The sequence below is a fragment of the Manis javanica genome, chromosome 6 (assembly GCF_040802235.1).
Source record: "Manis javanica isolate MJ-LG chromosome 6, MJ_LKY, whole genome shotgun sequence".
Taxonomy (NCBI): Eukaryota; Metazoa; Chordata; class Mammalia; order Pholidota; family Manidae; genus Manis; species Manis javanica.
The window spans coordinates 90,969,475-90,982,168 of NC_133161.1; the positions used below are offsets into that span (position 1 = coordinate 90,969,475).

The window sequence follows — 12,694 nt, forward strand, 5'->3', positions numbered from 1 at the left end:
AAAGAATAAAATACCTAGGAATAAATCTAACCAAAGAAGTGAATGACGTATACCCTGAAAACTACAAGTCACTCTCAAGAGAAATTAAAGGGGACACTAACAGATGGAAACTCATCCCATGCTTGTGGCTAGGAAGAATCAATATTGTCAAAATGGCCATCCTGCCCAAAGCAATATACAGATTTGATGCAATCCCTATCAAATTACCAGCAAGAATCTTCAACGAACTGGAAAAAATAGTTCAAAATGTCGTATGGAAACACCAAAGACCCCAAAGAGCGAAAGCAATCCTGAGAAAGAAAAATAAAGTGGTGGGGATCTCACTCCCCAACTTCAAGCTCTACTATAAAGCCATAGTAATCAAGACAATTTGATACTGGCACAAGAACAGAGCCACAGATCAGTCGAACAGACTAGAGACTCCAGACATTAACCCAAACATACATGGTCAATTAATATTTGATAAAGGAGCCATGGACATACAATGGCAAAATGACAGTCTCTTCAACAGATGGTGCTGGCAAAACTGGACAGCTACATGTAGGAGAATGAAACTGCACCATTGTCTAACCCCATATACAAAAGTAAATTCAAAATGGATCAAAGACCTGAATCTAAGTCATGAAACCATTAAACTCGTGGAAAAAAACATAGGCAAAAATCTCTTAGACATAAACATGAGTGACCTCTTCTTGAACATATCTCCCCGGGCAAGGAAAACAACAGCAAAAATGAACAAGTGGAACTATATTAAGCTGAAAAGCTTCTGTACAGCAAAAGACACCATCAACAGAACAAAAAGGGACCCTACAGTATGGGAGAATATATTTGAAAATGACAGATCCGATAAAGGCTTGACGTCCAGAATACATAAAGAGCACACACGCCTCAACAAACAAAAGACAAATAACCCAATTAAAAAATGGGCTGAGAAACTGAACAGACAGTTCTCCAAAAAAGAAATACAGATGGCCAACAGACACATGAAAAGATGTTCCACAAGGCTAATTATCAGAGAAATACAAATTAAAACTACAATGAGGTACCTCACACCAGTAAGGATGGCTACCATCCAAAAGACAAGCAACAACAAATGTTGGTGAGGCTGTGGAGAAAGGGGAACCCTCCTACACTGCTGGTGGGAATGCAAATTAGTTCAACCATTGTGAAAGCAGTATGGAGGTTCATCAAAATGCTCAAAACAGACTTACCATTTGACCCGGGAATTCCACTCCTAGGAATTTAGCCTAAGAACGCAGCAATCAAGTTTGAGAAAGACAGATACACCCCTATGTTTATCGCAGCACTATTTACAATAGCCAAGAATTGGAAACAACCTAAATGTCCATCGGTAGATGAATGGATTAAGAAGATGTGGTACATATACACAATGGAATACTACTCAGCCATAAGAAGAGGGCAAATCCTACCATTTGCAGCAACATGGATGGACCTGGAGGGTATTATGCTCAGTGAAATAAGCCAGGCAGAGAAAGACAAGTACCAAATGATTTCACTCATCTGTGGAGTATAAGAACAAAGGAAAAACTGAAGGAACAAAACAGCAGCGGAATCACAGAACCCAAGAATGGACTAACAGGTACCAAAGGGAAAGGGACTGGGGAGGATGGGTGGGTTGGGAGGGATAAGGGGGAGAAGAAGAAGAGGGATATTAAGATTAGCATGCATGGCGGGGTAGGAGAAAGGGGAGGGCTGTACAAAACAGAGAAGACAAGTAGTGATTCTACAACATTTTGCTATGCTGATGGACAGTGACTGTATAGGGATTAATAGGGGAGACCGGGTATAGGGGAGAGCCCAGTAAACATAATATTCTTCATGTAAGTGTAGATTAAGGATAACAAAAAAAAAAAGGAAAGAAAGAGAAGGGAGATTACTCCCTGATAGGATAAAACTAACTGTAAATCAACAATTAATGTATAATTTAAATATCCTTAATTTTGATCACTTAAAGGGTGTCAGATGATCGGCTTTGGATGTACACTTTTCTGATAATATTCCTTTCTCTACACAATGGTATAAAGGGCATATCAAAGTGTGGGCAAAAGGCTGTTTGTGTTTACACACAGGATCAAAGCCTGATTTGGCTACCAAGAAAATGAACTTAGGTACGATATGAAGAAGAACTTCCAACATCAGCACTCTCTGGAAGAGATATACCAGAAGATGATCATCAAAAAACCTCAACAAAGATCCAGGCAATGCTGCAGTTGTAGTTGCATCCATCCCACTGGTTCCCTCGACTTGCCACTGGAATGAAGGAGATATCTAAGCTGGCCTGTGCATACAGTAAAACAACAAATTTGACTGGATCTATACTGTTGGAACTCAACCAAGAATTAGGAGAATTGCAAGTTGTAGCGCTCCAAAATCTTACAACTACAGACTATCTACTGTTAAAAGAACATATGGGATGTGAACAGTTTCCAGGAATGGGTTGTTTTAATTTATCTGATTTCTCTCAGACTGTTCAAGTACAGTTGGAGAATATCCATTATATCATAGACAAATTTTCACAAATGCCTGGGGTGCCTAATTGGTTTTCTTGGCTTCACTGGAGATAGGTGGTAATTATAGATCTGCTTTGGTTATGTTAACTGTATTCCTATTATGTTAATGTTTGTGCGCAATTTAATTAGTAGTTTAAAACCTATACATGCTTAAGTTACTCTACAAGAAGATACGTCAAAGAAATAATCAATCTTACTATGTTTTCTTCCATCTGCTACCTCTATAGCTTTTCTTCTTCCTTCCTAATTACAACCCTTAAATAGAATTCGTGCCTCGTATCGAATTCACCGAGTATCATAACTCCTCCAAGTGGTAAAGATATCTCAAAACAAATGCTGGGCATAGAAGCCACAGGGCATAAATCTGCAAAGAAGTAAAAAGCTAAGCTCTTCAAACAATATGGCTTCTCTCTCACTTACCAACTTTACATTTCCCTGTATGGCCCCAGAAGATGACTGGTTAGCCAGAGACGGGTAAGATTCCTCAAGGGAGGAACAACCTAAGACAGGCACAGTCACAGGGGGGCCATCAGGTGAGAAATTGGGGATCAACAGAGGTGAGGCTTAGAACCTCACCCCCCTTCTTTTGAGAGAAATCTTCTGCATCCGTGGATGTATTATTGCCCTTGTCTAGCTTGGATTAACACATAGTCTACAGGCACACACCTGATCATCTCCATTTGCTCTCTTACAACACTAAACTATGTTTTCTACCTTTATCTTGCATCTACCTACCACTTCAGCATTTTATTAAAAAAAAAATAATAATAATAATAATAATAAAGGGAGAAATGTGGGATTCACATAAATCAAGTATAAAAATCAAACGAATATTCATATTTGACCTGATTGTTTATAGTTCATAATGAGTGATCAAAACCGATAGTTTTTGTGATGACTGTCCTTGTAGTGTTCACCATGTAAGAACTTATTCACTATGTAAGAATTTGTTCATCATGTAAGAATTTGTTCGTTATGCTTCAGAATATTGGAGACTGACGAGAATTAGGCTGGGGGGGATTAATGATTGTGCATTGAGCATTGACTCCCCTACACAGAATTTTATTGTTCTTAACAACCATCTGATCAATAAATATGAGAGATGCCCTCTCAAAAAATAAATTCATTCATTCATTCATTCATTACTAAAAAAAAGACAATCTAAATAATCAGTTTGAGGAAGATGCATTATGAAAAAATAAAATTATTACAGAATACTATGAAAATCTTTATGCAAACAAGCTGGAAAACATAGAAGAAATGGACAAATTCCTAGAAAAATACAACCTTCCAAGACTGACCACGGAAGAAATAGAAAATCTACACAGACCAATTACCAGCAAAGATATTTAATCATTAATCAAAAAACTACCCAAGAACAAAACCCCTGGATGAGAGGGATTCACCGCTGAATTTTATCAGACATATAGAGAAGACATAATACCCATTCTCCTTAAAGTTTTCCAAAAAAATAGAAGAAGAGGGAATACTTCCAAACTCATTCTAAGAGACCAGTAACACTCTAATAACAAAATCAGGCAAAGAATCCACCAAATAAGAAACTTACAGACCAATATCCCTGATGAACATACATGCAAAAATGCTCAATAAAACATTAGCTACCAAATTCAAATATATACATCAAGAGGATCATACACCATGATCAAGTGGGATTCATCTCAGGGATGCAAGGATGGTACAACATTCAAAAATCCAACATCATCATCCACCACATCAACAGAAAGGACAGAAACCACATGATCATTTCCATAGATGCTGAAAAAGCATAAGACAAAATTCAACATCCATTCATGATAAAAATTCTCAATAAAATGGGTATACAGTGCAAGTACTTCAACATAATAAAGGCCACAAACCCACAGCCAGCATCATACTTAACAGCGAGAAGCTGAAAACTTTCTTCTAAGATCAGGAACATGACAAGGATGCCCACTCTTCCCACTGTTACTCAACATAGTACTGGAGGTCGTAGCCACGGCAATCAGACAAAACAAAGAAATACATGGCATCCAGATTGGTAAAGAAGTCAAACTGTCACTATTTGCAGATGATATGATATTACATAAAAAACCATAAAGATTCCATTCCAAAAGTACTAAAATATCTGAATTCAGCAAAGTTGCAGGATACAAAATTACTATGCAGAAATCTGTCACATTCCTATACACTAACAATGAACTAGCAGAAAGAGAAATCAGGAAACCAATTCCATTTCCAATTGCATCAAAACAATAAAATACCTAGGAATACAACTAAACAAGAAAGTGAAAGACCTATACCCTGAAAACTACAAGACACTCTTAAGAGACATTAAAGAGGACACCAACAAATAGAAACTCATCCCATGCTCTTGGCTAGGAAGAATTAATATTGTCAAAATGGCCATCCGGCCTAAAGCAATCTAGAGATTCAATGCAATTCCTGTCAAAATACGAAAAGAATTCTTCAACAAACTGGAACAAATAGTTTAAGAATTCATATGGAACCATAAAAGACCCTGAACGGCCAAAGCAAATCTGAGAAGGAAGAATAAATGAGGGGTGATCTCACTTCCCAACTTCTAGCTCTACTACAAAGCCACAGTAATCAAGACAATTTGGTACTGACAAAAGAACAGACCTACAGACCAGTGGAACAGAATAGAGAGTCCAGACATTAACCCAAACATATATGGTCAATTAATATATGATAAAGGAGCCATGGATATACAGTAGGGAAATGACAGCCTCTTCAACAACTGGTGTTGGCAAAATTGGACAGCTACATGTGAGAGAATGAAACTGGATCATTGTCTAACCTCATAAACAAAAGTAAATTCGAAATGAATCAAAGACCTGAATGTAAGTCATGAAACCATAAAACTCCTAGAAAAAAAAAACAAGGCAAAAATCTCTTGGACATAAACATAAACAACTTCTTCATGAATATATCTCCCTGGGCAAGGGAAATAAAAGGAAAAATGAACAAGTGGGACTACTTCAAACTGAAAAGCTTCTGTACAGCAAAGGACACAACCAATAAAACAAAAAGGCATCCTCCAGTATAGGAGAATATATTCATAAATGACAGATCCGATAAAGGGTTGACACCCAAAATATATAGAGAGCTCATGCACCTCAAAAAATAAAAAGCAAACAATCCAATTAAAACCTGGGCAGAGGAGCTGAACAGACAGTTCTCCAAAGAAGAAATTCAGATGGCCAACAGACACGTGAAAAGATGCTCCACATCGCTAGTCATCAGAGAAATGCAAATTAAAACCACAATGAGATATCACCTCACACCAGTAAGGATCACCACCATCCAAAAGACAAACAACAAATGTTGGCGATGATGTGGTGAAAGGGGAACCCTCCTACACTGCGGATGGGAATGTAAATTACTTCAACCATTGTGGAAAGCAGTATGGAGGTTCCACACAAAGCTCAAAACAGAAAGACCATTTGACCCAAGAATTCCCCTCCTAGGAATTTACCCTAAGAATGCAGGATCCCAGTTCCAAAAAGACATAGACACTCCTAAGTTTATAGTAGCACTATTTACAATAGCCAAGAAATGGAAGCAACCTAAGTGTCCATCAGTAGTTGAATGGATAAAGAAGATGTGGTACATATACACAATGGAATATTATTCAGCCATAAGAAAACAAATCCTACCATTTGCAACAACATGGATGGAGCTACAGGGTATTATGCTCAGTGAAATAAGCCAGGCAGAGAAAGCCAAGTATCAAATGATTTCACTCATCTGTGGAGTATAAGAAAACAGAATAAACTGAAGGAGCGAAACAGCAGCAGACTCACAGAACCCAAGAATGGACTAACAGTTACCAAAGGGAAAGGTACCAGGGAGGATGGGGGGGAAGGGAGGGATAAGGGGTGGGGGGAGAAAGGGGGCATAACAATTAGCATGCATAATGTGGGGGGGGCACGGGAGGGTTGTACAGCACTGAGAGGACAGGTAGTGATTCTACAGCATCTTACTATGCTGATGGACAGTGACTGCAATGGGGTATGTGGGGGTATCTTGGTGAAGGCGGGAGTCTAGTAAACGTGATGTTCCTCATGTAATTGTAGATTAATGACACTAAAAGTTAAAAATTCTTTTTTTAATTTCAGAAAAATTAAAAAAAAAAGACACATGCACCCCTATGTTTATCACAGCACTTTTTACAATAGCCAAGATATGGAAGAAACCTAACTGTTCATCAGTAGATAAACGTATAAAGAAGATGTGGTACATATACACAATGGAATACTATTCGGCCATAAGAAAGACACAAATCTTACCATTTGCAACAACATGAATGGTTCTGGAGGACATTATGCTCAGTGAAATTAGCCAGGTGGAGAAAGCCAAAAGCCAAATGATTTCCCTCATTTGTGGAGTATAACAATGAAGCAAAACTGAGGGAACAAAATAGTAGCAGACTCAGAGACTCCAAGAATGAACTAGTGGTTACCAAAGGGGTGGACTGTGGGAGGACGGGTGGGGAGGGAGGGAGAAGGGGATTGTGGGGTATCATGATTGGTGCACATGGTGTGTGTGGGGTCACAGGGAAGGCAGTGTAGGTCAGAGAAGACAAATAGTGACACTGTGGCATCTTACTACACTGATGGGACAGTGACTACAGTGGGGTATGAGGTGGGGGGTACTCGATAATAAGGGTAAGTGTAATAACCACACTGTTTTTCTTGTGAAACCTTCATAAGAGTGTATATCAATGATACCTTAATAAAAAAAATAAAATGCAAAAAAATAGTTATTACTGAATTACTACTTCATTAAATATTAATTACAGATGTAGAAACTTTATCTTCCTCCTGATTACTCCTCATTATCAATGTCTGGACTAGCCAAGAATGAACCACAGTGAATGAGGAATAGATGATGCTTTGCAAGTTTTGAATAGCACATAAACTCCAAAGCTTTAATATTTTAAATTAATAAAATCCATTTTGAGATAATTCCATCATGAACTACACTTTATCAACATCTTGCATCATTTAAAATTCATTATAAGGTAAAGCAAACCTTCACTGGAAGGATAACAGGTTTATACTCTGCAGTGTTCTAACTCAGAACATTTTGACTGATATATTTATCTGTGTTTTAAAAAAGAGGACATCATCACTGCATCTGTTGTTTCTATAAGAGATGATAATCAAAATCTAGCAATTTTTGATTATGGAAGAGTGTCAATGGGGAAAAATACACATAATAAATTTTGGAATAATTTCTGTTTTTAATGATTCTATTATCCTACAGATTACTTGCAGAGTATAGAAATTAAATGTGATGAAACAAAATTAACAGCTGATACTAGGATTTTCACACTCCTATACTTAGCACATACTGTGAAAAATACACTCAAGCATTACTCACTGCTTAAATATAATTAACTTTCTATACAATATATTCCAAGCATACTAAATCACAACTTAGATATATTCTCAATGATGTGCCTAAGCAATGTACTTGAGCATTATCAATTGAAATGTTGAAGCATGACTTAAGGATATTACATTTTCTTAGTAAAAAATATGGAATATGCATTATAGCATGACTATGTAATTGAAATATCAAAGATAGGAAAATTCAAAAAGTACATGTAATGCACATTTGCTGATATTATTTTTGGCATAACTACTTCCAAAGCACATCACCAAGATTAAGCAGACTCTTGATATTTGAGATGGATACAATCAAAGACCTTCTGAACCTAAAAAAGTACAAATACCACCAAATACATTTACTTCAGGAAAATTACTGGTTACCTAATAAAAGAATAAAACCACAGAGCCTCATGAAAATACAGTTATTAAGTAGTTTTATGTGCACTCAGTAGCTGTTCAAAAATTTGCCTAAAAAATTGTCAACCTGCTTTATCATGGACCCTGTACCTTGTTAACTGTCAACCATCAATGTTTCAACCCTTGAATGTCAGAGCTGGCTCTAAATGTTTCAGAAAGCATGAACAAACTAAGAAATGCATCCAATAAATCTTCAAGGCATAATGTCAACATTGTATTTGTCACCTAAAACACAGCATTTCTCCTGGATATTTCACCTAGAGAAATGAAAACTAGTTCATATAAAAACCTGTACACAAATATTTGTATTAGCTCTATTAATAATCACAAAAAACTGGAAACAATACAAATTTCCCTTAACCAGTGAATCAATGAACAAACTGTGGTACAACCATGCAAGGTATACCAGCAAACACAAAGTAACAATCTATGATATGTACCAAAATTTGGATAAATCTCAGTGGTATTATGCTGAGAGCCTCAAAAGGTTATATACTTTATGATTCCATTTATGACATTCTCCAAATGTAAAATTACAGTGATGGAGAACTAATCAGTGGTTGGCAAGATTAGAGGTAGGGGGGTTAGATGTCATTATTAAGTGATAGCATGGGGGATTTTGGGGGATGAGGGAACTATTCTGTGTCATGGCAGTTCAGGAATCTATACATGTGCTAAAATTCACAGGCCTGCATACCAAAAAAAGGCCAATTTCACAAAACAATAATTTAAAAATAAACAGCATTTCTAAAATACCAGCTAATTTTATTCAACCATTTTGAAAAGTGAAAGTGTTCTATACAGCCAATTATTGCATAAATTAACTTATTTGAATTATGACAAAAGTCAACAAGTGACTGAAAATTTTTAACTCCACTAACTTTTTAACCAAAAAAGGACTTACCAAGTTCATTGAGACTCTGAGCGGCTTTTGTTATCTCTCTGCTTCCCCCCTGTAGTTGTCCCTGGAGTCTCTTACTGAGATGCAAGATGCGAATTATTCTCCGAAGCAAATCACAGGCAACCTGTGCAAACATCACATTAAAAAAGTACAGTCAATCCATGAAGTTTTATTATTATTATGTGAATCTGTCCATTCCTTTCAGATGCTAAAGATTATTCATATCTTGTTTTCTCCCAATCAGGAACCTAAATAATCACATATTTTAAAAGGCATCATTTTACCACAGACCCCAATTTACTGCAAATGGAAAGAATTTGGTTTTGAGGTGCTGTGAAACCCAGGTACTCTTCTCCTCAGTTTTAGACCAGTTTTCTTCTCTAGGCCAGTAGTTCTCAGTCTTGACTTCATATTAAATCCAAATGGCAGGTTTAAAAAGTTCCAGCACCCAGACCATAGCCCTAGCCAATTAAATCGGAATCTCAAGGGGTGGGAACAAAGCATCAGTTTTGTTTTTTTTTTTAATATCCTCAGGTTATGCCAATGTGCAACCAAGGCTGACAACACTGGGCTAGGGCTGCCTAGATACCTACCACTGCCTCCTACTGCTCCCAAACCGGTTTCTCTTTTCCAAGTCTCTAGTGGAAGAGACTTAAAACTTCTCCCAATTTCACCATGCCTTAAAGAATAAGCATGCTCTATTTGAATTTTCCTAATGTTTTTTTTATCACTCACTACAAATTATAAAAGAAAAAGTTATTATAACAAGAAAAATGTTACATATATATTAGCTCCTGTTCCCTTTTTGTTACCTGATCATACTGGGTCTTTAATACAGAAAGACACATGTATTTCAGGATACTTTATTACAAAAGCTGGATCCAGAACAATTGCCTGAGGGAAAGTGAGGAGAAAGGTAACAGATGGAATAAAGATATACAGTGACCTTCAGCTTCAGTAATGATAATGAAGAAAAAAGAGAAGAGTTTATGCTACTGCATCACCACCACCATTGAATGGCCTGAACCTGGCTGAGAAGCAAGAACATCTCCCTTCTGAGGAGTAAATCCTAACTAGTGGCAATAAAGCCAGAAAGCACTGGAAAACACTAGAAAGCACTGGAAAGACATGGCTCCTGAGGTTTCAGCTATAAACATTTTTTTCTGAGTGAAACATGAACATATACATGAGAGCCACTCCCACCCACACTCATGCACCCACAAGTCACAACATGCATACACACATACACACAAACATAAACATATAATCAAATGTACAAAGTTTACAAACATATGTAAGTCAAAGGCAGCCAACTACTGTATTAAACATACTTACCTGACTGCTTTCCTGAGTAACTATAGTATGGGGTACTTAAAATAAAGAATGCCAAACAAGAACTTCCCCCTGGAAATTGGAAGGTTTGGACATTTTTATCTTTCAATTAAATTTTCTTTCTTTTTTGACTAGTCAATATAAGCACATGATTCAAAAATCAAAAAATTAAAAAAGATAAAAAGTCACCCTCATCTCTCCACATCTCAACTCTGTGCTTTCCAAAAACCACCAGTTACCAGTTTCTTGCTTGTCAGAATAGCATTTTGAGACGAAGCATTTGGAATGCAGACTCCCTAGAAACCATTCATCTGGGATTATAAATACATCATGAGAAGAAATACCATACCTTACATTAGTGTAATCACCAAGAATTGGTCTCCTAAAATTTCCTAGTACCTACCCAATAAAGGATAATGCCCTCAACTTGAAATCTTTGAGTTTATTTCTAATGCTTCTATTTTTAACCATACTACATCTGTCACCCAATCTTCTTTTTCTATTATGGTATCATTGCTATACAATCTTATGAAGGTTTCACATGAGCAACATTGTGGTTACTACATTCACCCATATTATCAAGTCTTCCCCATATCTCATTGTAGTCACTGTCCATCAGCATAGTAAGATGCTATAGAGTCACTACTTGTCTTCTCTGTGCTATATAGCCTTCCCGGTGACCCCTTCTACCTGCCCTTTAATCCCCTCCTCCCTCCCTCCCCAACCCCTTCCCTTTGGTAACTGCTAGTCTCTTCTTGGAGTCTGTGAAACTACTGCTGTTTTGTTCCTTCAGTTTTGCTTTGCTGTTATACTCCACAAATGAGTGAAATAATTTGGTACTTGTCTTTCTCGGCCTGGCTTATTTCACTGAACATAATACCCTCTAGCTCTATCCATGTTGTTGCAAATGGTAGGATTTGTTTATTTCTTATAGCTGAATAATATTCCATTGTGTATATGTACCACCTCTTCTTTATCCATTCACCTACTGATGGACACTTAGGTTGCTTCCATATTTTGGCTATTGTAAATAGTGCCACAATAAACATAGGGGTGCATATGTCTCTTTAAATCTGGGATCTTGTTTCCTTTGGGTAAATTCCTAGGAGTGGAATTCCTGGGTCAAATGGTGTTTCTATTTTTAGTTTTTTGAGGAACCTCCATATTGCTTTCCACAATGGTTGAATTAATTTACATTCCCACCAACAGTGTAGAAAGGTTCCCCTTCCTCTGCATCCTTACCAGCATTTGTTGTTCCTTGTCTTTTGGATGTTGGCCATCCTAACTGGTGTGAGTCCAGCCCCCTCTTTAATAAACTTCAGTGGCTCTCTACTAACATTATGTTGTCTCCTCAGAATAGCACTTAACAAAATCCTCAGTCAACAAGTCTTAGATAATCTATAAGGTATCAACTCTCACCATTTCCTAATTCAGCTGCCTCCACTCCAATCAATGTCCTTTCCTTCCTTTACTTAGACCTTTATTATCAAATATAATACATATTATTCAGCACTAAAAAAAAATAAGCTATCAAGTCATACAAAACATAACTTAAATGCATATTAGTAGGTGAAAGAAGCCAATCTGAAAAGAGTACATACTGTGTGATTCCAACAATATGACATTCTGTGAAAAGGAAAACTATGTAGACAGTAAAAAGGTCAGTGGTTGCCAGGGGTTAGGGATATGAATAGGCAGAGCAGAGGACTTTTGGGGCACTGAAAACACTCTGTATGAAGTTACAATGATGGGTATATGTCACTGCACATTTGTCTAAACCCATAAAACATACACCAAGAGTGAACCTTATGGGACTTTGAGTGAATGATGTGTCAGTGAGGTCCATCATTGGTAACAAGCGTACCATCTGGTGGGGGATATTGATTAAAGGGAAGGACATACATGTGTGGGGGCAAAGGGGATACAGGAAAACCCTGTAGCTTCCCCTAATTTTGCTACGGACCTAAAACTGTTCTAAAAAGCTAAGTTTTAAAAATATAGAGTTTTTTTTTAAAAGCACATACAGAAATTATAGCCAAATTAACTCAGAACCACCATAGAGATCAAGAAACAGAACCATGTCAGCCAATACAGAA

The 12,694-nt window shown here is 37.1% G+C and overlaps 1 protein-coding gene across 1 annotated transcript in view; it reads right to left on the reverse strand.

The window, feature by feature from the left end:
* Positions 1–12,694, reverse strand: part of COG5 (component of oligomeric golgi complex 5) — a 386,458-nt gene that overhangs the window by 323,377 nt on the left and 50,387 nt on the right. The window contains exon 6 of the mRNA XM_037010866.2: positions 9,270–9,390. Within this exon, the coding sequence (XP_036866761.2) occupies positions 9,270–9,390 (121 nt within the window). The remainder of the gene's footprint in view (positions 1–9,269; positions 9,391–12,694) is intronic.